This window comes from Corvus kubaryi, unplaced genomic scaffold, assembly GCF_017639235.1.
Source record: "Corvus kubaryi isolate FWS band 111438036 unplaced genomic scaffold, C.kubaryi_AGA036_p1.0 133, whole genome shotgun sequence".
NCBI classification, from domain to species: Eukaryota; Metazoa; Chordata; class Aves; order Passeriformes; family Corvidae; genus Corvus; species Corvus kubaryi.
The window spans coordinates 10,309,415-10,332,362 of record NW_024580667.1 but is presented as its reverse complement, the minus strand read 5'-3'; the positions used below and the strand labels follow the sequence as shown (position 1 = coordinate 10,332,362).

At 42.6% G+C, this 22,948-nt stretch overlaps 1 protein-coding gene and 1 long non-coding RNA gene across 3 annotated transcripts in view; one reads left to right on the top strand and one right to left on the bottom strand.

Moving 5' to 3' along the window:
• Positions 1–13,632, bottom strand: part of LOC121668422 — an 88,670-nt gene extending 75,038 nt beyond the window's left edge. Inside the window, exon 1 of the long non-coding RNA XR_006017367.1 lies at positions 13,432–13,632. This is a non-coding gene — a long non-coding RNA (uncharacterized LOC121668422). The remainder of the gene's footprint in view (positions 1–13,431) is intronic.
• PRDX4 (peroxiredoxin 4) lies at positions 12,552–20,853 on the top strand. Of its 2 annotated transcripts, XM_042036224.1 has the most exons (8): positions 12,552–13,198; positions 14,942–15,059; positions 16,017–16,133; positions 16,693–16,815; positions 17,395–17,525; positions 19,118–19,152; positions 20,360–20,406; positions 20,730–20,853. In XM_042036224.1, the coding sequence occupies exons 1-8, from the start codon at positions 12,982–12,984 to the stop codon at positions 20,731–20,733; spliced, it is 792 nt and encodes a 263-aa protein (XP_041892158.1). In that variant the 5' UTR covers positions 12,552–12,981; the 3' UTR covers positions 20,734–20,853. The 2 variants fall into 2 exon arrangements, with proteins under 2 accessions (XP_041892158.1, XP_041892147.1); XM_042036213.1 differs by lacking the exon at positions 20,360–20,406 and having other exon boundaries at positions 12,956–13,198.
• Positions 20,854–22,948: the final 2,095 nt, after the last annotated feature.

Below are 22,948 nucleotides of genomic sequence, written 5' to 3'. Positions count from 1 at the left end.
TATGTTGGCTTGCTCCTGTACATCCATCAGATGTGCTCAGAAAGCAGAACAATAAACTGTACGATGCAAAAAAACCTACAAATCATTGAACTACAGGATGAAGGAAAACCCAATGCAGCATAGGTATTAATTTTACTTACTTATCCTACAAGGAACCAAATTTGATACCCAGAAGCCTGGGTGTCTCTGGTTCATTACTGAAGTCACCAGGGCTCTCACCTTCTCAGGCAGCTGGATCAATGAGACCTTCCAAATATGTTCTCTTTCAAGACTTCGAGTGGACATCCGGGCTGAGTCTAAATTTTTTTAATAGGGATCAAGCCTTGGGACCCTGTGGATCTCTGAGCTATTTTATGTGCAAAAACATAAAAAAAATTAAACAGAAACATTATGCAGAAGAATTCTGTTGGATCAGATCAAAGGTCCACTTAGTCCAGTATTCCACTGCTGACAGGAGCCAGCAGAAGATACCAAGAGAAACAACTTTTAAAAGGGGTAACCATGCAGTCATTTCTCCACTCTCTCCTCCCCACATCCAGAGCCTGCCACGCAGACAGCTTCTCGGGCACAAATGTCATCTTGTTGCCTAATAGTCCCTGATAGATTTCTTTTTCCATTAATTCACCTGATTGGTTTTGAGCCCATCTAACCTCCTGGCACCCAGCAGAATACTGTAAGACTGGTTCCAGTTTAATCACACACCACAAGGACCAAGTCCGCTGTTGTTTGCTTAAGCCACTACCCAGTAATTCCACCTGATGTCCCTTGTTCTTGTTCTGGGAGAAAGGCAAACAACCATTTGCTACTTATTTTCTCTGTGCCACTCATGATTTTAAACACCGCTATCGCATGTCTTTCCACCTTCCCTTTTCCCATCTAAGGAGTCTATTTAATCAATCTCAATTCAGAAGCTGTTCTTTGTTTGTGAAAACACTTGTCAGGTTTCTCTGTCCCCTTCGAACACTGCCATAGCTTTTCTTAGACGTGGAGATCAGAACAGCACACAGTAATCAAGAGGTGAATGCACAGCAAAATAATTATTTTGTTTGCTGTGTCTTCCCTAGCAATTTCAGACAATCCATTTGCTTTTGAGCATTGCTCTGCCCTCAGCCAACATTTTTAGAATTACTGACAGCTAATTTGAACTCTCTTCCCTGAGTCGCAATAGGTAGTTTAAAGTCCATTTCAGCATCATACAGTCAGGTTTATTTTTTCCCATGTGCGTTATCTCGTGGTTATTGGCACCAAATGTAGGCTGCCATTTTACTGCAGCACCACTCACCACGTTTTTAAAAGTAGATTTTTATTCTCCCTACCCTGAATAACTCAGTCAAAGAAGCACCCAGCACTATTTAGGACATTTTCCAGACCACTTATGAATATGCCAGACATCACAGAACTCAGTGCAGATCCCTCTGGGATTCCACTTGTTATCTCCCACTGAAATACCTGACTGTTTATTCCTACTCCTCACGTCATTTCCAGCAGGGAACTTTCCTTTCATCCTGCTACCGTTTTGCTTCTTTAGGATCTTCCGACTGAGGAGCTTATCAAAAGCTTTAGAAAAATCTGAGCACACTGTACTGACCAAATCACCCTAATCTACACTCATGTCAGTGCTTCAGACAAAGAGCAGTGGATTTCTCTCAGACACGATTTCTCTTGACAAAAGCCACATTGACATGTTTCCAAAGTCCTTTTTAAATACAGGTGTCAAACTGCTATTTTCCTTTTCTGTGGTACAGTGGAGGTGTACTGTGCGGTGGAGGTGCAGGAGTTTCTGTTCCGCTACTGAAAGTTGGATGAATCTGAGTGTGCAGTGGTTGCAATGACCAAAAGTCCCTCCAGCCCTAATCATGCAAACAAGACCCTGCTTGCTCTTCTGAACAATGCCAAGCACTGCCTCTTCTCCAGGGATTCCCTGTTTAGTGCCTTCAACTCACAGTCACTCATGTTGCTTTACAGCAGCAGAATCCCTCCCCATCATGACTCTTTCTCCACTAACACTCCTATTTTATTCTGCAGCTGCTCAGTTCTGTGAATTACTCCCACACCTTTAGTGCCCTACACACCCCCACAGAATAACCTTTCCCTCAGCAGCCAGACCTCTCCTGCAGCCAGGCTGCACCTTCCTTGTGAACTCAGGCCTTTCTGGAGCTCACGGAGGGGGGCAGGATCTGCTCTCACAAGGGAGAGGCCCCTGCCTTTCACCCCACGTTCAGCCATCACTGAAGAACATTACATGATAGAACTAACTTTTAAGAAGGTTTAACAAAACTCCAAATTAAAATTCTCATGGGTTGCCCAGTGAGGAAAATTTTGAACCCGCAGAGCTATACCAGTGCTCCCTTTTACAATCACGGATTAATCACCTTAATGTTATGGCTACTCATGTAAAGCCTGAGGCATTAATGAAATTAATGCAAGTGACAGAGTTTCTCTAATAACATTCAGCTATTTGACAACAGATCTGGTAGTTATTTCAAACCGTTGTGGTTATTCCAAATAAAATTTAACTATGCAAACACACTTGGTTTCTAATTTTACCTGGTTTTATGTTAATAGGCTTATTTTATTCTTATCCCTTTTCAGATTTTTCATTTAATGCCTTGGAAAACATAAATGTGCACATTTCAGCGGCAATTTAGCTTTTCAGAATATATCACAAGTTCTTAGAGCTGTATACATAAAATAAGTAAAAAATCCACCAGGATCTTAGGGACTGCTTTGCACGTATGAGGTGCTACCTGTAAAAGAATTCAATCAGAAAATTCATTACAAAACGTGAGAAATGGCCCAGAACCTCCAGTCTAGTGTATGCTGAAACTTATGAAGCGGTGTTAAGGGAAAATTGTTTCCAGAAGGCATCAGATAAGATAGCAAAGATAAAGACTTCCAAACAAGGAATTGGAAATCAGACACACAGTGATGCCCAAAATACGCCTTTTTAATTCCAGGTACAAATGCTCTAGTTAACAGGTAGATCTGTATTCACTCACGTGAAGCGAGACCAGGGATTAAAAATGTTCCTGTCTCTGAAAACAGGTATTATGAAGTATTTTAATAGTAATGGAGTATTCTCAACTGTGGAGGGGCAACCTTTCAGTGGAAGAAAAAGAATTAATTTGAGTTTTTTCACTGACACACTTAGGTGTCTGTGTGCGTACATCTAGAGGCCATGTGAGCTCACGGAGCATTGTAAAAACACAGGCCCTGAGCTTCTCAGTCTTTTTGATATTGGAAGGTGAAACAGGTAAGATGGCACTACTTTCCTGTTGTGAAACACCCTCAAATGTCTCCTTTCACATTAAATGTCTTTTGAGTAGGACCACTTATGTCCCTGGGGCTACAGTAAGTACCACTAGGCAGCAACCGGTATCATTTACTGCAAAATTTGTGTATAAAAATCAGCACTCCAGAAGCCAGAAGGACACATGTATAACAAAGATTTCAGTACTTAGCACTCATAAAGAAAGGAAAATTCAGAAACGTTAGATCCCAAACCTAACCACATTAGGACAATCACTGCACAGAAACAGAGCTTGAATGAACAGTTTCCAACTAATTAAAACCTAATAACCATGGCAATGTTTCCAGCTCTGCATGCTTCACTAAATGTTTCATTTTTTCCACTAACTTTCATTTCATATATTTTAGTAATATTCATGTCTCTTGATGCATTACTGATGCTCAGACTCAGTTCAGTTCTCCCAAGTCTTTATTCCACACTAATTTCCTCAGGTGCCTGAGTCAACCTTTTAGAGATGATGTTCCTCCAAACCAAGCCTGGTCTAGCTGTTTTGAGGTATTTAACCAGGACAGCAGGGTCTGCTGGGCAGAGTGGGAGCAGAGTAATGCCAGACTCCTCCTGGTGATGCCTGTAACCTCATTTTCTCCAACCAGGCTCTGAAAACAGCCCTGACCCTGCTGCATCTCTCAGAAGCAGTTTTCTGCTGGGGAAGGGAGGGCAGAAGGAGCTGCTGGCTTCTCCCTCAGCCAGCCCACAGCAGGACAAGCCTGCAGGCACAGCAGAGCAGCTGTACAGACCCCACACACCGCCCTTACACAAACCTCATGTAAGAACCACAAAAAAATCTGACCCATGGCAAAAGTGTCCTCCACACTTCTGCTTTCAGCCACCCAAAGGCTGGGCACAGTTGTTCAGGAACATCACAGTATTTGCTTGTTTCCCCAAAGTCTTTCCTTCAAACATCTCACAATTACATGGAAGTTCATCTTTCATTTAAAACAACGGCAGTCTGGAGCCTTCATGGAAACCCAGACATGTGAATCCTACATACATATCAGGAACCAGACAGCTCTAAAGATCTCCAGGTCTCTTACTGCTACTGCTTTCCATCTTCCAACCTCTTAGCATCTGAGTTTAGCAACACTGCACAAAAGCTCAAGGCATAGGGCTCACCATTTCTTCCTTCCAGGCTTGGGGCTGTTATCTAGCTCACTCTGGAGAGTGAGGAAAGAGGGAGCACTTGGCTGGTCTGCCCAGCAAAGCTCATGCTCTTCCATTGTGGAGCACTGCTGTCACCAACAGCAGGCTTCACACCACAAATGTTCAGGCTAAAAGCAAAACTTTATAGCTTCTGAAAAACAGACAGCCCCTGTAGCTACAGACAGGACAGACTTGTTTTCTCTGAATGGCTGCAGAAGGATTTAGTGCATTTACTGACCAGGCTATACCTTCTGTCACCTGGAGCCTTCTGCTTCCTCTTTATTTGCAATTTTTCAAAGAAACCCCTCTGTGAGGCAGGACATACTGGTGACAGTCTATCCCTCCCTCCACAATAACAATCCCACAGCAGCTCTCCTGCCATTATCAGAAGCACCCAGGAGCACCAAGATGCGAATGGGAATGAACTGAAGCATGAAGTGGCTTGGGATTATAATGAACTGCTGACCCTTAACAAACAATTTGGTAAATATAAACAGTGGTTTGCTGTGGTGACCTACTCAAGCATGTCCAGGCAGCAGGTACAGCAGGCAGGGGACTCTCAAGGTGCACTGCTGCTGCCTGGGGAGGAGCAGAGCACAAAGCTCAGGGCACAGCCAAGCCTTTCAGTATCAATGCCAACTTGCCGCAACAGTTTCTGGATGGCTTTCTAGTAAGAAAACTGACCAAATGGGTAATAAAAATGAAATGATCAAGATTATGCCAGGTATTTTTAATGAGGCATTTTTAAAATCAATTATTTCTTGCTAAACACTAAGAGGCTCCAGTCTGTTGGTTACATGGCTGCAGACTCATCAGGACAAAAAGCATCATGGCAGGCCTTTGAGAAATGGCAGCAAATGTTGCAGACAACCTCGAAGTCTGCTTTCCTACAGGATGATCAGGAGATATAGAATCTGACTTCTTGGGTTGTTTGGTTTTTTTTAATGCTGCTTGTTTCATTTCCATTAAAAATACCATCTGGCAGAAATTTTATCTCAGAAATCAACACCCAGGTCTAAGAGAGGAGCTCTGCTCCATCAGCTATTCTGTGTTATCAGCTTTCTTAACTGGCAACTTCAGCTCAGTCAATAGTTACTCACAGCAGCTACTTCAAAGCGTAGGCCTGAGGAATAATCCCTTGCAACAGCTACTTGTGCAAAAGATCAACACATCATTCTATATATCTCAGCAATACTTACCATCCTCAAAATCTTAGAAAGTTTTAAAATCTTTTTTAAAATAGGGGGCATTATTCAGCAGCAACTCCCACACAGTGAATGACAGAGATGACACAAATTTTGACAAGACAGCTGCAGTTCTGGAGTGGTTCAGATATATTCAACCCTATGTCCAGGGACAGACTTTGGGTCATGCCTGGAATGGCACATGGAGCATTAACTGTGCTCATGCAGAAGTGCTATTTTATTTTCAGATTACATGATGGTGTGAACCAACCCAGTCCCATTTTCATCACTTTAGACTGCATACTGAAGAAAGCAGTACTAGTAGTCTGGTTCTCACTCTTGGATTATGATTTAAGTGTGCAAGTTGCACACTGTGCTTTATTTTAGGCTTCAGGTGCAGCAGAAAAAAGAAAAGCAGCTGCACCCGACTGTAGCAAGTATTTTCTAAATATTTTCGTCCATATTTTGATTCTGTAATGGTGAATGAGACTGTAAGGCATAAATTCATAAATGCTTTGCACATAGGTAGTATACTTCAAGTGTACTACCTATAATACCTACAGTATCTTGAAATCCCTATGCTTTCACTTAAGAATTAGTAAACTTGCAAACTTTTCCAAACTTCTAAGAATAATGCCTTTCCTAAAAAAGAGTAAGCAGGCAATAATAAATAAAACTCATAGCTATGTACCATGGGCTTTTTTTCCTTTAATCATGGGAAAACAACAACACTAGATTTCAAGATTAGTTGTGGTAGATCAAATATTGACTCTTGCACAAAGGCCACCTGGAAAGCTGACAAATCAAAGCAGAAAAAGAGCTTTGACTCTAACGGGAGTTTACTATTAACCCAAAGTAATTTACAGTTTACTACACAACTTATATACTAAATTAGACTATTGGAGTGAACTATAGGAGACTTAAGACATATACCTATGGTCTGGGGAACACAAATACTGGGTCCATTTCCCCTCCAATTATTAAGAAATTTTGCTTTGCAAGGAAACCTCTAGGTCCTTGCATTAGACCAAGTGGGCAAGCTGAAATAGTTGAAGCTCTGAAATATGTGCAAAATTGAGTTGGGATGGGTGAGGATGTTACCATAAAAAAGGTAAAGTCTTCATTTATTTATAGCAGTTCTACATGGAGCACAGAGATTTCTGAAAGAGCAGAGAAGAAGCAGGGCCTGTGCACTCCACTCAGATTAGTTAGAGATGATAGCTTTCCGGAATGCTACCCAAACTCCCAGAAAACTGTGCGTAACTAGCAAAACTGGAAGCAGAAACAAAAATCCAGTAGTGATTTCAGCACTCTATAGTGACCAGGTTAAAACTCATTTTCTGTTACAAATTTTCACCTCTTTCACCAGGATTTGTATGGTTGGGGGGTTTTTTCCGTCCTTTTTAAGAGACTACTGTGGTATCACCAGCATCTTCACTCTCAGAGTTTACCCAATAGTGTAAACTTTTTACTGAAAAAATTATATAAGCCTGATTGTTGTAACAAGTTCACAGGAACTGGGGTTGTTTATGAGGATTGAATACAGATTTCAACTTGCATTTCCTACACCTGTGAATCTTGTATTTTAAAGAAGCAAATACCAGATCCCCAGATTTCAGGAAATTTCAGACACTTTGAGAACAGAGGACTCCAGTTCTTTCAATCGGTACAACAAGCATCGTACTGCCATCTAGTGAGCAATGTAAAAGCTACTGACACATCAAGGTGCATGAATATTTCTCATTACAAGCCATTTTTCTCTTTCGTAAGTACGAAAAGAAGAGAAAAGCAAATTTAGGTATAAAACAGTGCTAGAAAACAGATAATATAAAAAGCTTTTCAAGATAGAAGTGAAGAGGCACAGACAGGCCAGCATAAGGAGAAGAGCTGGAAGGTTTTAAGACCATGTTTTCCCACTATCCTGGGAATGCGGCCTTCTCTCCTACACAGACCATGGGATCACCCATGCTTCAGACAGTAGGATCTATTTTTTGACAACAGCTAAACATTCTATTTCCCTTCAGTGCCCAAATGCAAGGCACATAGCACACCCATAAGCCTGAGCAAGGCTTTAGTGGCTACCCACAGAAGAGGCATCCCCCAGCTGTCACCAATAAACACTGGCAACATCTGTCTCTGTTCTGGTTTGAGAGAATATGGAATTCGGTTGCCAGAGGGTTTCTTTCCATCCATGAGGCTGTGATTCAGACACCTGCAAGGGCAGGACACAGCTTTGCTTTTTGTCTGAGCAGAGAGGTGACAAATCTTCTGCTTTTCCCAAAGGCTGACTGAGCCCAAGGCTTGGACCAGAGTGCTCTAGGCTCAGTTCAGACCTGAGAAGGCAGATCCAAGGGTGAGATCCCGAGGGCAGGAGCCTGTGAACCCCCATGAATGTCCCTGACGGAGATTGCTACACTTGACACAGTGGGGTTACTGTTCTGTGGGTAGAGGTCTCTCTTGGTCAGCACCACCAGACAAAGCTGGCTAGGTGATTTTGGGTAGCAAGCTCCGGGCTGTGATGGTCTCAGGGCACAGCAGCAGCATGCTGCCAAGGGCACGTCCAAGACAGCCAGCATTGGTTTTCCAGTGCTGTCCTTCACAGTTCACTGACTTGCAGAGAACAGCATATGTCTAACAGGTGCTGTTCAGCACTGACTTTCTCAGTCCTCACTTGTCAGTACAACTGTCCAAAAATTGTGCTAGTGCACAGAGATGTTTTGGGCACTTTCTTTGAATACATGCTTGTTAAAGGGAAAAAAAAAAAAAAAAGGGAGAGCATAAACACACTTGTAACCCACCCCCAGGTGATAGCCAAAGGAAAACTGATGAGGCCCTGCAAGGACTACATGACTTATCAACTCAAGAAGGTGGTTTCACAATGTTTGTTTATATTCACAAACTTGTAGATTCTGTCAGCACCTACAGAGACAGAAGAAAGCTTGGAACAGGAGCTTTAGAAACCATACTCCCCCCTCACCCGGTGACTAGCAGTACAAACCACCCTTTTTTGCCATGCTCAGTCAAACACATCAGTAACGTGCTCTGTCCTTTTCCTATCACACAGGCCCTGCAGGGTTTCTGACACCAATGACATAAGAAGCAGAGTCAGAGGAGAAAGGGAAAGAAATGAAGCAGAACTTTTCTACGGCAGGTGGGTTTGCAGAGGAAAAACATGAATTCCTCTCCAAACACTAATGCATTCCCCAGAGGTAGGCTGCAGGAATGAACATATCTATGATGCTTCTATAGTACAACGTGGCAGATTTTACAAGGTCTATGTTTATATTTATTCAGCCATACTGCTTCCACAAGCTGACAACACAAGCAGCAGTCAGAAGTCAGGATGCAGCTCCAATTAAAGCAAATGGCACCATGCAGCACTCCTCAGCCAGATATACTTTCTCTTCAAGCCCCCTTTGCAGTAAGCACACACAGAGCTGATCCCACCAGTCTGGCCTTAGTAAGAGTCAAAGAGAAGAAATCTTCTCTAATTGGTAATTTTAATTATGGTCATTCTGTTCCAGTCCAATCCCTCTCACAAAACAGATGCTTTCTACCCTCCTTTCTCCGGCAAAGTTTCCTACGCTATAGATTTTTTGTCATGCATGACAAGCAATATATTTGTTAAAATGTCCCTGTAAACCATGAGGAGGATAAAACCAATTGCTAGTTTCACCGGCGCAATATTGAACATCTGCTCCATCTGTTCCAGGAAATGGTGACAGGTATCTTGCTACAATATATTACACTAATTTTTCCAAGATATTTTTATGTTCGGTCATTTAAATTGCAGTGAGGTATTTTATTACCACACAGAACCTCCATAACCACTTCTAAACTGCTTAGTAGCCTAAATCACTCCCTGCTTACAGAACTTTAGTGCCACCATCAAGCCCTTTGCCAAAACTGACCCATCTTTGTGGGCCTGGATATGGCAGGACATGAGGAATGCTGCCTGCAGCACAATGGGGGAAAGGAAGGATTTAAGAAATTTCCCTTTACATAATGGTAAGCCCTACCAGCTTCAGAAGAGCTGTATCACAAGATGAATGTAGCAGTGTTTCTCTTATCACACTTTAACAGCATTGCTTAATATCACCAATTTAAACACAAAAATCAGCATTCAGTTCAAATATTTCATCACTGGGGAAAAAAAAAGAAGACTGCCCATCTCCATTTAGACACTGAAGAGTGATATACATTTGGACTTCATCTTGGATTCCATTTATGAAATTTTTCTTTTTTTAATCACTTGCAGAAGTCTTGAGAGTACAGCATCACCCAGGAAGTCTTTCTTGGTGCTCTTTTGAACTCTGTTCCATGCCTATATAGACTTAATCACACGTGAAGCTCAAATTAGCGCTATTAAACTAACATTCTATTCTACAGATAAAACTCGTTTTTGTCCTTCAGCATTTTCTCCACTCACAAGAGGCCTGCTTTTTTGCTATTTTTACTGCATTGATTTTACTGGTTTTCTCTCTCATTTAGAGGTATGCCGGAATATCTTTCAACTGAGGGATGTTAACATTATGCAAAGTGCATACCTTGCAACTGCTCTTTTTTTTTCAACTTCTCTGTATGTCTACCTCTCAAATCACTGCCATTTCCTACAGCTCAAAACACCACCACAAAGAGAAGAGCAGGGCCGACCAAAATAACTTTCTCTGTGAACACACAGAGGCCATCACTGTCACTTTTCTTATGAGCAGTGAGATTGAGGAAAGCTTGGTATTAAATTCGGTGCTACTAGAGTTGGATCATGTAAGACAGTAATCTCTCAACACATTTTAGCAAGCTTAAATGTAAAACTTGTCTGATTCCAAGATCAGTGGGAGTACAAAGATTGTTTAAGTGTTTTTTTCCACCACAGCCACAGTGCTTAACATGAGCAAACAGGTTTTCTTCATCCTCCTTTTAACGACACGACCTTGATAGGGGTGGGGTGTCAAACTCTAACAGTAGCAAAGAAAGGAACAGGTTTTATCCTGCTTTCAACACTTTGGGAGGTATAATCAGAGAATGGCCACCACCAACTCCCTGTGAAAAAAACAGGACAAGGGGATCTCATGTGTCATCAAGTCCATTTCCCCTGTAGGCAGACATTTAATACAACTTTTTTATAACTCCACGCATGCTGATCAAGCCCAGTAAATATGCAGGTGTTTTGCTCCTGTACTCATCAGAGGGCTGTTCCAGAGCCTTACCCTTCTGATCCTCAGTAATCGTCAATCCCTTCCTTCAGGTGGGCAAACATATCCAAATAAGATTATTACTGTGGCAGTAAGGATATGAACAGCATGACCCTAACTTGTAGAACCTAGACTGGAACTTGAATGCCAATACCAGAAGAGATGGGAAAGGAGACCCTTCTGGAGAGAAGTCAGAGCTTTGGGAGAAAGGAACACTAAAATCATAGGCTAAGAAGTACAAGCATGACTGCAAGATCTTGTTTCTCCCGCTCCTGTGAATTTAATTTTGTGAAGTATCTTTTTAAAGATTGAAATCTGCTGCAGGAAACCACAAAAATAGTAGGATTTTTTCAAGACACAACATATAATCACAGGTGCCTTGCTAATCCTTTTCTTCTTTTACAGAGCCTTTCTTCTTCGAAAATGACCCTCAACTCAGCATCTTCTTTTGCCTCTGCTCTTTACATGCCTGTTCTGTATCATTTAAAAAAAAAAAAAAGGAGAGAAATTGTGCTGTCCATTCTGACACAGGTACCACACTATCCTGAAGGTACATTTATCACAAATCATCTGCAGAGACAGGGTGCACTGCAGACATTCCTGACACTGTCAGTCTGGAACAAAACTTTTACTGGACCACCAGTTTTCCCAGAGAATGGCATCCACAGTGCTCAAAACACAAAAAGTCAACACTTTTGATAAGGGACAGCTCCAGCTCTCTCACACCTTAATTTTTAAGGGCCCTGGGTACAATTTAATTGATACACTTAACAGATGACCTAACCTGTCCCAGTCCAATAGGTATGCCTAGTTCAACCAGAAATTGTGCTGCAAAGCCTTACCAACTGCTTGTCACAGCCTAGTTACTGTCTCCAAAATCTTGTTATTAAATGCACTGTGGAATTACATTCTATCTATCCTTATCTGTGATAAATATGTAACTGTTTTGTGATATGAACCACAATCTACTCAGCACTGGGAAAAATGATCTCTCACAAGGCAAACTTGAACAAAGGCATCTGGGTCACAGAGATGATCACAGCGCTGGAGCATCTCTTCTGTAAGCGTTGAAGTTGTTCAGCCTGGAGAAGGCTCTGGGGAGACCTTAGAGCAGCCTTCCAGTACCTAAAGGGGGCTTATAAGAAGGATGGGGACAGACTTTTTAGTAGGGCCTGTTGTGATAAGACAAGGAGTAATGGTTTTAAACTACAAAACAGTACATTAAGACTAAATGTAAAGATGACATGTTTTACAGTAAGGGCGGCAAAACACTGGCACAGGTTGACCAGAGAGCTGGTGGACGCCCCAACCCTGGAAACATTCAAGGTCAGGCTGGATAAGGCTCTGAGCAACCTGATCTAGTTGAAAATGACCCTGCCATTGCAGGGGTATTAGAATAGATTATCTTTAAAGGTCCCTTCCAACCAAACCATTTTGTGATTTAATGAATTAAAGCACTTAGTGTTTCATTTCTGTCAAACCACACTCTTACACATCCACCACGTGCACCACATGGAGCCCATTCAGCCCACCTGGCAACAATTCAAGATTTTGAGCCTGAGGCAGTGCCCTTTTTCGCATTTCCTGTATTCATGAGGCCAGAACGCACAAGCTGCACTTGGCATAGCTGGGTATGACCGCGAGTGATGCCCTGCCCACAGAACCCACGCTGCCACAGATAAGAGAGATGATAGCAGATGGGAAGCCTCTCACGCTGATAGTTTCCTTCTGCGATCACAGGCTCCGGATACGTGCGCGCTCTCTCTCCACACACACGTGTATTTTTCCCCTCTTTCTCTACACACATACACAATTCCCGTCTCCTCCGAGGCCGAGCCCCGCCGGCACTGCCCGGGCTCAGCGCCCGGTCCCACGGAGGGAACAGGGCCTGGGGCGACTGTGCCGGGCTGGGGTTCCCGTGACGGGCGGGGGTCGCTGTGCCGGGCTGGGGTTCCTATGCCGGACCCGGGGTGGCCGTGCTGTGCCCCGGGGTGGCTGTGCCGGGCCCGGGGGAAGCACACAGCTCCCCGCACCCGCCTCCCCGAGCCCCGGCCAGGCCAGGCCATGCGGCGGGAGCGTGTGCGGACCAAGCTCCTCCCCGCCGCCGCCGCCGCCCCTCGCCGCGCCGCGGGGACGTGCAGTCGCTCGGCGGGACATGGAGGCGGCCGGCGGGGCCGGGGTCCGGCGCCAGGCGCTGCTGCTGCTCCTGGTGGCGGCGGCGCTGGGAGGCGAAGCGGAGGCGGAGGAGCCGCGCCCGGCGCGGCAGCGCGGGGACGAGCAGTGCCATTACTACGCGGGCGGGCAGGTGTACCCCGGGGAGGCGGCTCGGCTGCCCGTCTCCGACCACTCGCTGCACCTCAGCCAGGCCAAGAGTGAGTGCCGGGCGGGGATGGGGCCGGGGCGGGGATGTGCCCGCAGTGCGCCTCCGGGCTGCGGGGCGGAGGGGGCGGCGGCAGCGCCACGTCAGGCGGAGCGCGCGGGGGCTCCCGATCCCTTCCCTTCCCTACCCTTCCCTTCCCCACGCCGGCTCTGCGTGCGGCCTCTGGGGAGGCCTCGGCAGGCAGGGGAGGGGCGGGCGGACCGGCCCCGCCAGCCCCTTCCAGACCTGCGTTTCCATCGTGGTCCCCGCCGCCGTCTCACGGGCGTCCAGCAAGGTCTCTGGTTGCAGAAATGGCGAACGAGTTCAGGGAAGCGCTTTAAGGCATACACAGGAATGTTTTGTGCTCACGCCGCGGTCAGAAACAATGAACGGGCACGTCTGTAACCCGCTGTCACCGCGCTGGGTTTGGCACTGGCTTTCGTGCCTCTGCTCTGTTGTGATTTAAAGGCTTTATATGACAGACCTAGGGGCAAACACCGTAAATCGCGCCGCAGTGAGATGTTCAGGGATACCTGCTCCCAAGTCCCATTCTGCAGGACAGAGAGTACAGAAAGATCACACAAAAATTATCTTCCCTGTGAGAATGTACAGCTTGAACATCCTTTTCCTTTACTGAGCCAGGGTGTACGTTCTGTTTTAAACGTTTGCAAGCAGATGTTTAAAAAAAAAAAAAAAAAATAGCAGCCAAGATATTTGTAACCAACATTGTTTGGGTTTTTTCTCCCTTTGCTATGTCAGTTATTACAGACGGGTGTTTATAACTGCAAAAACAATTACCTTAATTTAGAAGGGGGTCCAAACATGCAGTATTTTGTTTAATATCTTTTCCTTCTCCCTCCTAATCTGAAGGTCCTTGTTATACATCCTCACTGACTATATTCTGCTGCTGTGGGCTGTCCTAAGAACAGGAGAGCCAAACAATGCAGGCACCATCCAGATAATATTTAAGATTCCACATATTTTTCTCAGAAGCTTTTCCCTAATTTCCTGGAGATGTGTGTCAATGTCCTTGACATGTATAGAGATCACCTGGTAACTCCAGCATACGCTATCTTTTGTCTCACAATTCACATTGCTATGAAAATAGTACCTGGCAGATTAATTTTTAATATTTTAAATTCAAGGTTAATCTCTTCTGATAGGAATAGTAAATTTATTTCATGCATTTCAACTGGATATTTTTTTAAAGCACAGCTGTCTTCAATTTGCTTAGGAGCTGTAATTTAATAAACATATGTTGCATTTTTAGGCATTTGTCTCTAAACATGTTGTGGCGTGTATTTTTTGTGGACCAGAACTCCCATGGCTAAAAAGGAGCAACGTGAATTTGAACTATCTTATCCCTCTGGTTCACAACAGCTATTCCTAACAAAACAGTGTGGGTACCTGAAGTACTGAACAGCTTCCCCTTCAGTCTAGCAGGTGCCTTGAGCTGGCAGTGCACACATGGTTTGTTCAGGAGGCCCAGATAAGGTTTGTGTGGCCTTGATTATCAGTTGTTAGCAGGGCTCACGTACAAGCACAAGTTGGTCAAATTATTTACTTTCCATGTGTACTAAAACCTTCATTTCTTCATCATTCTGCACCCCCTGTTTAGAGCTGTAAAGCAGTTTCATTGTGGAACTGTGCTGCAGGTTGTTTTTCAAGCAAAAGGAAGAACAGCTGTCCTTGGACAGCTTGGTTTGAACACAGGCATCATATTCTGACTTTTAATTGAACATTCTTTGCATTTCAGTCTCCAAGCCAGCACCTTACTGGGAGGGAACAGCAGTCATTAATGGAGAGTTTAAAGAGCTGAAATTAACAGATTATGAAGGAAAATACCTTGTCTTCTTCTTCTATCCTCTGGACTTGTAAGTAAGAGCACTGTAGACATACCAAGACTGAGTGCAGCTACACTAGATTCGTAATTCATTAATTCTTCTCTTTTTTTGAGGTCTTGTATTTTTGTTTGGTAAGAATTTGGGAGAGAAGAAAGGAGTGACAGAAGAAAATGTATTATTTGCATTTGTTTTCTCATCATGCATTGGTAAAATTGCAACACAGTCTTTGTCCTAATAACTGTGTCCACTAATTTGTGTCTCCACACAAAAAAAACAACTTCGTAGTTCCCCAGTTAGGCAGCTTCTGTGTTCTGTTTCATGCTGTAAATCAGTGCTGCAAATAGAAGACAGCATCCCAACTATATTTTCTAGAGTGTGTCTATCCAAGAGGTGGCATTTTCCCTTTAAGCTCATCCTGTAACATCCTAAGAGCATTTAACATTAACCTCCTTTATTTAGAATGCAGTAACTTCACTGATTGAGTGAAAACATCTCTGCTTTCTAAGGCACAGTCCCATTCTTTTCCACAAAATGAAGATGCATAACTGCTTTAATATTTTAACATGATTAGCTTTATCACTTCAGTTCTTCTGTAGTACAAAAAGTTGAAGACAAATTAGTTAAAACTTGCAGACATACTCAGTAGCAACAAATTATACTATGATTCTCTGAAAAATTTGGCTTATCGTGCTTAAATTCAGACAGTTAATATTCATAAAATCTAAAAGAAAGTCACTGTAAAAACTCTGAATCCAGATTGTAAGATAATTGTAGATTTATAGTCTTCAGAAATAATCCATTTGTAGCTAAGCTGGAGTCTGAGGGTGGAGGATTTGTCAGGCAGCATTTTGGTTAAATACTTGAAGAAGCAATAAAAATAAGCAAAAGCTGAAATAATTTATGATAAATCCACCATTTTAAGTTAAGCAGAGAATTTACTGGCTTTCTCATGAAATTTTGACTTCTATCTTGTCTTAAATTTTCTAGTACGTTTGTCTGTCCAACTGAGATAATCGCCTTCAGTGACCGAATTGAAGAATTCAGAGCAATAAATACCGAAGTAGTAGCATGTTCTGTGGACTCCAAATTCACTCACTTAGCATGGTATGTATCTTCCTCTTGTCTTTCACTAAACATTGTTCATGGTTCAATCTTAGCTGAAGAACGGTACTCCCCAGATTTTTAGCCTGTGTAGCTATATCATAATGTGTGAAAGTGTGATGCTCTTGACACAAATGTTTAAAATAAATTTTAACCCCAGTGTGTGAAAGTACCTTTATTTTTGAAGCTTGTTTCATGTGTATTGCTTGCAATAGGTCATGTCTCAGTCCAAAAAATAGTACAAATACAAAAAGAAAATACAAAACAATGAAACTATCAGTAAATGCTTCACATTGTCCCAGTTCATGAGCATGTTGGCATAAAGCAAATGTGACTGATAAGAAAGAGGTCATCATTAACAGATACGGACAAAACCTACGAAAGATCTACTGAACATTCTGTTCAAGCCACAAATACTGTTCATCTCCTTTGTGTGCAGAACAGAAAAAATGTCACTTGCACTAAATCCTTCTGTCCATACTGATCTGGTTTGTGATTTCTGACTTGTGTAGGGACTTTAAATCTGTATGAGAAATACATCTATATTTCCTTTCCTTCAAAGGATTAATACTCCCCGTAAGCAAGGAGGACTTGGACCAATGAAGATTCCCCTTCTTTCTGATCTGACTCACCAGATTTCAAAGGATTATGGAGTGTATCTGGAAGATCAAGGACATACACTTAGGTATTTTACTGGATCGCAGTTCACTTGGGTTTTTGCTGGGGTAATTCTTAATGCTTTATATTTAAAGAAGCATTTGAAATTTTTCTTTGAGAGCAGATTTTACTTGGGGATTCATAGCAAGCAACAAATATTGAAGAATACCAAAAAATATAGTCATAATGAGTCAGAAGAGGGGTCAAGGCAGGGCAAATATGCAGGATTCACCAGAACTACAGTTGCTCAGGGACCTCCCAAGTCCAAGTGGAGTCAAGACTAAGGTTACCTAAAGAGGTATGTTTGCCAAAAACTGAATAGTGTCTTTTGGGATCCCTGTAATGCCATAGCATCTGCACATACCCTGGCAGGACCTGTCAAAGCTTAGTTTTATGTTCTGCAAAGAAGTATCCCTTTTTGGTTTTAGCTTTAGCTCAGCTCATGTCATGTGATACCCAGGTAAAGAATAGTAGGTTATTGGTGGTGGGTGCTGTATGGTGTTTGCAAAGATCAAATTCCTCCCATCCAGCAGACATAAAACAGTGCATAAAAACAACGCTATCATTAATTCTGTTTCCTAACACACACACTTTTTTTTCCCCACAGAGGCCTTTTCATTATTGACAATAAGAGAATCCTTCGACAAATCACAATGAATGACCTTCCTGTTGGGAGATCAGTGGATGAAACACTTCGTTTAGTACAAGCATTCCAGTACACAGACAAACATGGAGAAGGTGCTCTTTTAGATATTGCCATATTGAAGATTGTTTTACTTAGCCTGGAAGCTGTATTTGTAGCTTTTTGGAGGAAAGATGCTCTGTAGCATTAAGGACTGGCCTCATGCAGTGACTGAAGTGGTTTGATTGCCCTGCTTAATTCTGTAGTCCCAGGTCCTTAGGCTGTTTCTAGAATAGTAATTTACATTTTGCTTCACATCCACGAGAATGAGAGCATAAAGCATTCCTTAGTGTGAATTTTGGCATTGGGTACCATGTGTCACAAGCATAAACCTGTGCAAAATAAGAGGCTGTGAAGAATGAGGCCAAATATTTCAGTACAGTTTTACATACTAAAGTAATGGAGATGCAGGCCATCTTTGTCCTGTGCCATTCATTGAGGAGCTGTGACAAGTAATTGATTGTGTTTCATGTCAAGATACATGGGTATACTGTGGAAATTATAGCACCATTTATACTTGTGTCTTCTTTGTAAGTGCTATGTGATCATCTTTCCCCAACAAAGAAGTTTTACTCTCTTCAGATCATTACTTTGTATCAAAAATTGTTATTCCTCCAGTTCAAGCATAGGGTGAACTTTTCACATTTCTTTAAATAATTTATTTGAAGATTTGTTCAAATATGAATACATGTTCAGCAGCTTAACTGCCAGTTCAACTCAATGTCACCAGGCATTCGAAAGTACCTTTATATGAAGATACAACTCATTATTCTGCTGTGCTGTACAGACTTGAAAAGATAGATGCTGATACTTAGGCTATGCACATCTAAGGAAATTTATCCACATTTAGTTACAAAGCCATCTTACAGAATGTTGATTTGCAGTGTTTCCAGAATACCACATTTTTTCCTAGCTTTTATGTGAATGTTGAGGAGAGCCTCTGTAGATGCCTCATTGGTTTCTTTGCGCAGAATAACAGTTCTCCACAATTCCTACTAGCATTTGAGGCATTTTGTCTGTCAGCATATCTTAAAGCAGTGTAATGTGGCATAACTACTTGGAATGAAACCTCAGAGGGAGAGCTCTGAACGGATGAGAGCTTTACTCCAGAATATGCAGCTGTACACGTGGTCCCAGGGCCCCCAGCCACACTGCATGGTAAGCACATGCTGTGGTCCCTTTGCTCCTAAGCAAAGCTAAAAATAAAATCAGTCTCTTGTGGAATCTTTGAACTGATTTCTTTAGTAAAAAATTCCCCTAGTTTTGGTTTTAAAGAAAGAAAGGTAGGTCTCTGGGTAGTCACCTGAATTTTAGTAGAAAACTTCTGGTTTTACTAGAAGAGGTGTTGATTCTCAGACACTGCCTTGCCAATACTTCTTGTAGAAGGGCACAAGAATTAAACTAAGGTATAGGCATCCATCCAGAGATCTGCAGTTTTCAGGTAACATAAGTGGTAGGTTGTGTCAGGTATAAACTGTTAGGTCACCATCCCACGTGTAAAGAAAACTGCATATTTAATAGTTTCAGATATTGACATGTGACACTTACTTCATGGTGTTTTACTTCATGGTCAGAAAGAGAATCTTAAGCACACAAAAGTCAGTGTGTGTAAATACACTTCAGCTTTATCCCTTTTTTTTTTTTTCAGTTTGCCCTGCTGGTTGGAAACCTGGCAGTGAAACAGTAAGTCACTGTTTATATTAACATGCATGTACTACCAACAAGCACTCAGTCATCATTTCTACTAAAACCAAATCCAAAATCTTAGCAACTTTCAATGAGAACGTATGATTAATCTCACATTATTAAAGTTACATCTTTTGAATTACTATTGATTTCATTAGGGGCTTGTTTCCATCACAGTAGACATGTTCCAGTTGTTTCAAACTCCTGGTGTGTGAACAAAATTCACTTGATCACCAATGAGTTTGTGATCAAGAACTTTCTTCCTGTTAACACCTGATGAGGGAAAGTAGGAAACTCCTGAGGTAGTTATATCTTCTTGGTTACTTGTCCATATAAATTCTTGGTGGAGTTGTTTCTTAGTGCAGATCCTGAGCACTACCCAAAAAAAAGAAAGATAGAAGTTGCCAGGCTGCTGTCGTATGTGCCAGAGCCAGTGCCATTATCAGCACTCCAGCAGGGAGCACTGTTTTGCTGTGCAATTGCCCTCCCTTCTTTGTTACTCCTGGGCTCCATGTGACTGCAGGCAGAGGAGCCAGAGTTCAGATAAACACCCATTGAACTTGTTTGTGTTCCCTGGCCCAGGGTGAGCCTCAGCAGAATAATGAAACTTTCACCAGAGGTCTGAGCTGCCTCGCTCAGATGAGATCACTGTCATTTATTTGAGCATGTGGCTTCCTTCTGAACCATCTGGTGATGACAGAGCACTGTTGTTAATGAGCTGGCTCAACAAAAACCAGGTCCCAGAAGCCTCTAAGCAGAGTTAGTGAGCATTATACTTGATGGTAAAAAACAGTGGAATGTTAAACCATGTTTCCTTGCTGGATGAGAAAAACGTCCCAGGATGACTGGAGGCTGGGAATCAATTTTTTCAAGCTGGCAGAGGAGTGTCATAGTGGGGAAAGCTGGATATTAAGATTGTAAAATGAAAGAGGGCTGGCTGGCCTAACATTTGTATTTTGGTACTGAAAACTTCTGCCCTCCATAAGTAGGATTACCTAGATAACAATGGCATTAACATACTTTCTAAAAAACAGTCTTAAAATGCTGATAGTAACAGCTCCAATACTGCCAATTTAGTAATCTAAAGCAATACATAAGCATTCTCCATCTCCTCTGTGCAAAAGATGCAGGTAATAGCAGAGTAGATGAAAAAGCCTTTCTCAAAGATGTAGTCATGCCTTCTAAATGTGTTTGATTTAATTAGATCAAACCAGAGGAAGCCATGAGAGTGTGGTGGCCAAGGGAAGAACTGTAAGTAAATTCTAAACCTCTAGATTAAAGACATTAATTTGTCAAAATATCTTGCTTTTGGGGCAAGCTGTCAAAATTCTTCCTTTGGTAGGCTGCACTCTCTCATGCCTCAATCAGTTGAATCTCTCTGCTACTGCTGTTACATACCTTTAGAGATGAATAGTAATCTAGTACCAAATCAACTGATAAATTACTCTTCAGTGTTGCTAGTGAGTTGGCAGTAGCATCCTACTATGAAATGCTGTGCTGTTCTGGCTTTATAGTTTGTTGTGTTTTCGTGGCTTTGGTTTTTGACTAACATTTCCATTTTCTTTCTTGCACAGATAATTCCAGATCCAGCTGGAAAACTGAAGTATTTTGATAAACTAAACTGAGGCTCGCATCTGTTGAACTAAATAGGTCACATTCAACTTGATTTTTGCCAATAAAATTTCATTAATTTTGGTACTTTCTTGAGTTTGATTAATATCTAACAGCAGTAAAACATTGAAGGGCTCGTTTAAACAGAAGTCTAACCTGTGTGAAGCACAGGTACCTTGTTAGTTATTAGAGCATATTCTTATGAAATACATGTTTTCTCTTTAGGGTTTGTTTAGATGCTCAGTCTTCCCCAAATTCACTTCTCTTAACATCTTGGGCTTAGATTCATGACTTTTGCTATTAATATATTTCTTAATTTCTGCAAAAATCTTGTGTGTTTTCCTTGAGTGTAGAAACTACAGCTAGAAAAGGGCCACTTGGTTATGGTACATTTGTCTGTAGTCCAGAGTCAATAGCAGTAACCTCAAAGCCAGGAATAAGTTACAGTTGGTGAATTAAATTTCCAGTCTGTGTAAAGCTTGAAAACATCTTTCCAACTACTAAGAACATACCCTATACTATATAAATCAGTACATCTGCACTGAAAAAAACACAGCTCTGCTGGTTTATGTTGATTCAAGGGCTGAACCAGTAAATTTTTCTATGCTCAAATTTGTAGTGTATGTGCTGGTAAGATTGATTCTCCTTCACACTTCCTGAGTTAGATCCCTGTCCCTACACTGTTAACAGATGGATGTGGTGGACAGTGTCCTATGCCAATCCACTCATTAACTGTGGCTCCCACTTTTAAGGGAGTAGTTGTAGTCTTTCCCAAGATAAGTACTGGCATGTGATCAGAGGAAACTTTGTGTCTGACGGACGTGGATTTCTTCTTCCAAGGGAAAAGAACGTCCCCATGTAAGACATACTTGTGTGCACTGGAGAACCCTTTCCTAAGGATGTCATCTTGCTTCTTCCTACCTCTTCCTCTTTTTGACATGGTATTGTAGAGTCTGTGCAACTGGAAAAACAGCAACTGAAACATATGTCAGCTTTTCACCAGTCTTGAAAAGGTGACCAGCACCTTCGTGCTCCAGTCTGTACCACTACATTATTACTCTCAGTTGGATCCCACATGCCTGAGAACTCAGTTCCCCTTCCCTCACCAGACCATACAATTCTCTGCCCTATACACAGACACTTCACTACAGTTCTGTAGAACCAGGCCAGGACTTGGATTTGCACTGTGAAGTTACATGATTTTGTGGACTTGGTTGAGTATTGAGCAGCTCTCTGTGTTAGTCACTGCAGACACAGAGCACAAGAGGCTGCTTCACTTCAGCTCTGTTACAAGTAAGACCTACGCCCATGCCACAGGCAGAAGGAACCACAGCCAGAGCAAGCAGAGCTCTACTAAGCTTCCACCTCCCTGTCCCTGTGAGGTCTGGGGAAAGAAGGAGTCCCTCATCCCATCTAGATGGTAAGAGGCAGAACGGGATCAATGCCAAACCCCAAAGGCTGCTAACGTGCTGATCCAGCCTGTGACGGCAAAGACCAGAGGGCAGCATATAGAGAGGTGCTTTCTCACATGACTAGGATGTTAATCACCTTGAGTTTTACTCACCCTGAAGCACCAAGAGCAACACACAGAATGTTCAGATAACTCCAAGCCACTGCAGCGTGACAAATGTGGGCCCAGCTATTACACAGATATTCATCAGCAGCCCAAGGCACAAAACAAATACAACACTTGTGCCCCCTTTAGAAATGGTGCCTGTGCCCTGCTCCCCAGAGGCCTTGCCCACCTCTCCAGCCAGGTGGCTCTCAGTCACACCTGATGCTCTCCCAGCTGCAGGAACCTCAGTGGCACTGAGCCAGACAGTGACACCTGATACAGACACAGGTGAGGTACCAGCCACGTGTTGAACACACTCCACCCAGCCCAGGGCTCCTTGCAGAGCCCAGTGAGCAGTGAGTTACAGCAACAAAGGCACAGGGTGTAGCCCTGGAGCACAGTCGGCACCACTACAGCAGCTGTCAAAAGCTGTAGAGACTGAGCCAAGAACAGAAAACAGCACTGAGAACACTTAGTGACTGAAGAAAACCAGGGCCATCTGCATGCTTTGTCCATTGCAAATTTAGGTCCCAGAGCATAGCTGCGCCAACTTTCAAGGTTTTTATAAATGCACATTTATATTTTAAACATCCAGGAAGGGATGGGAGAAGGATTTTTTTTTTAAAT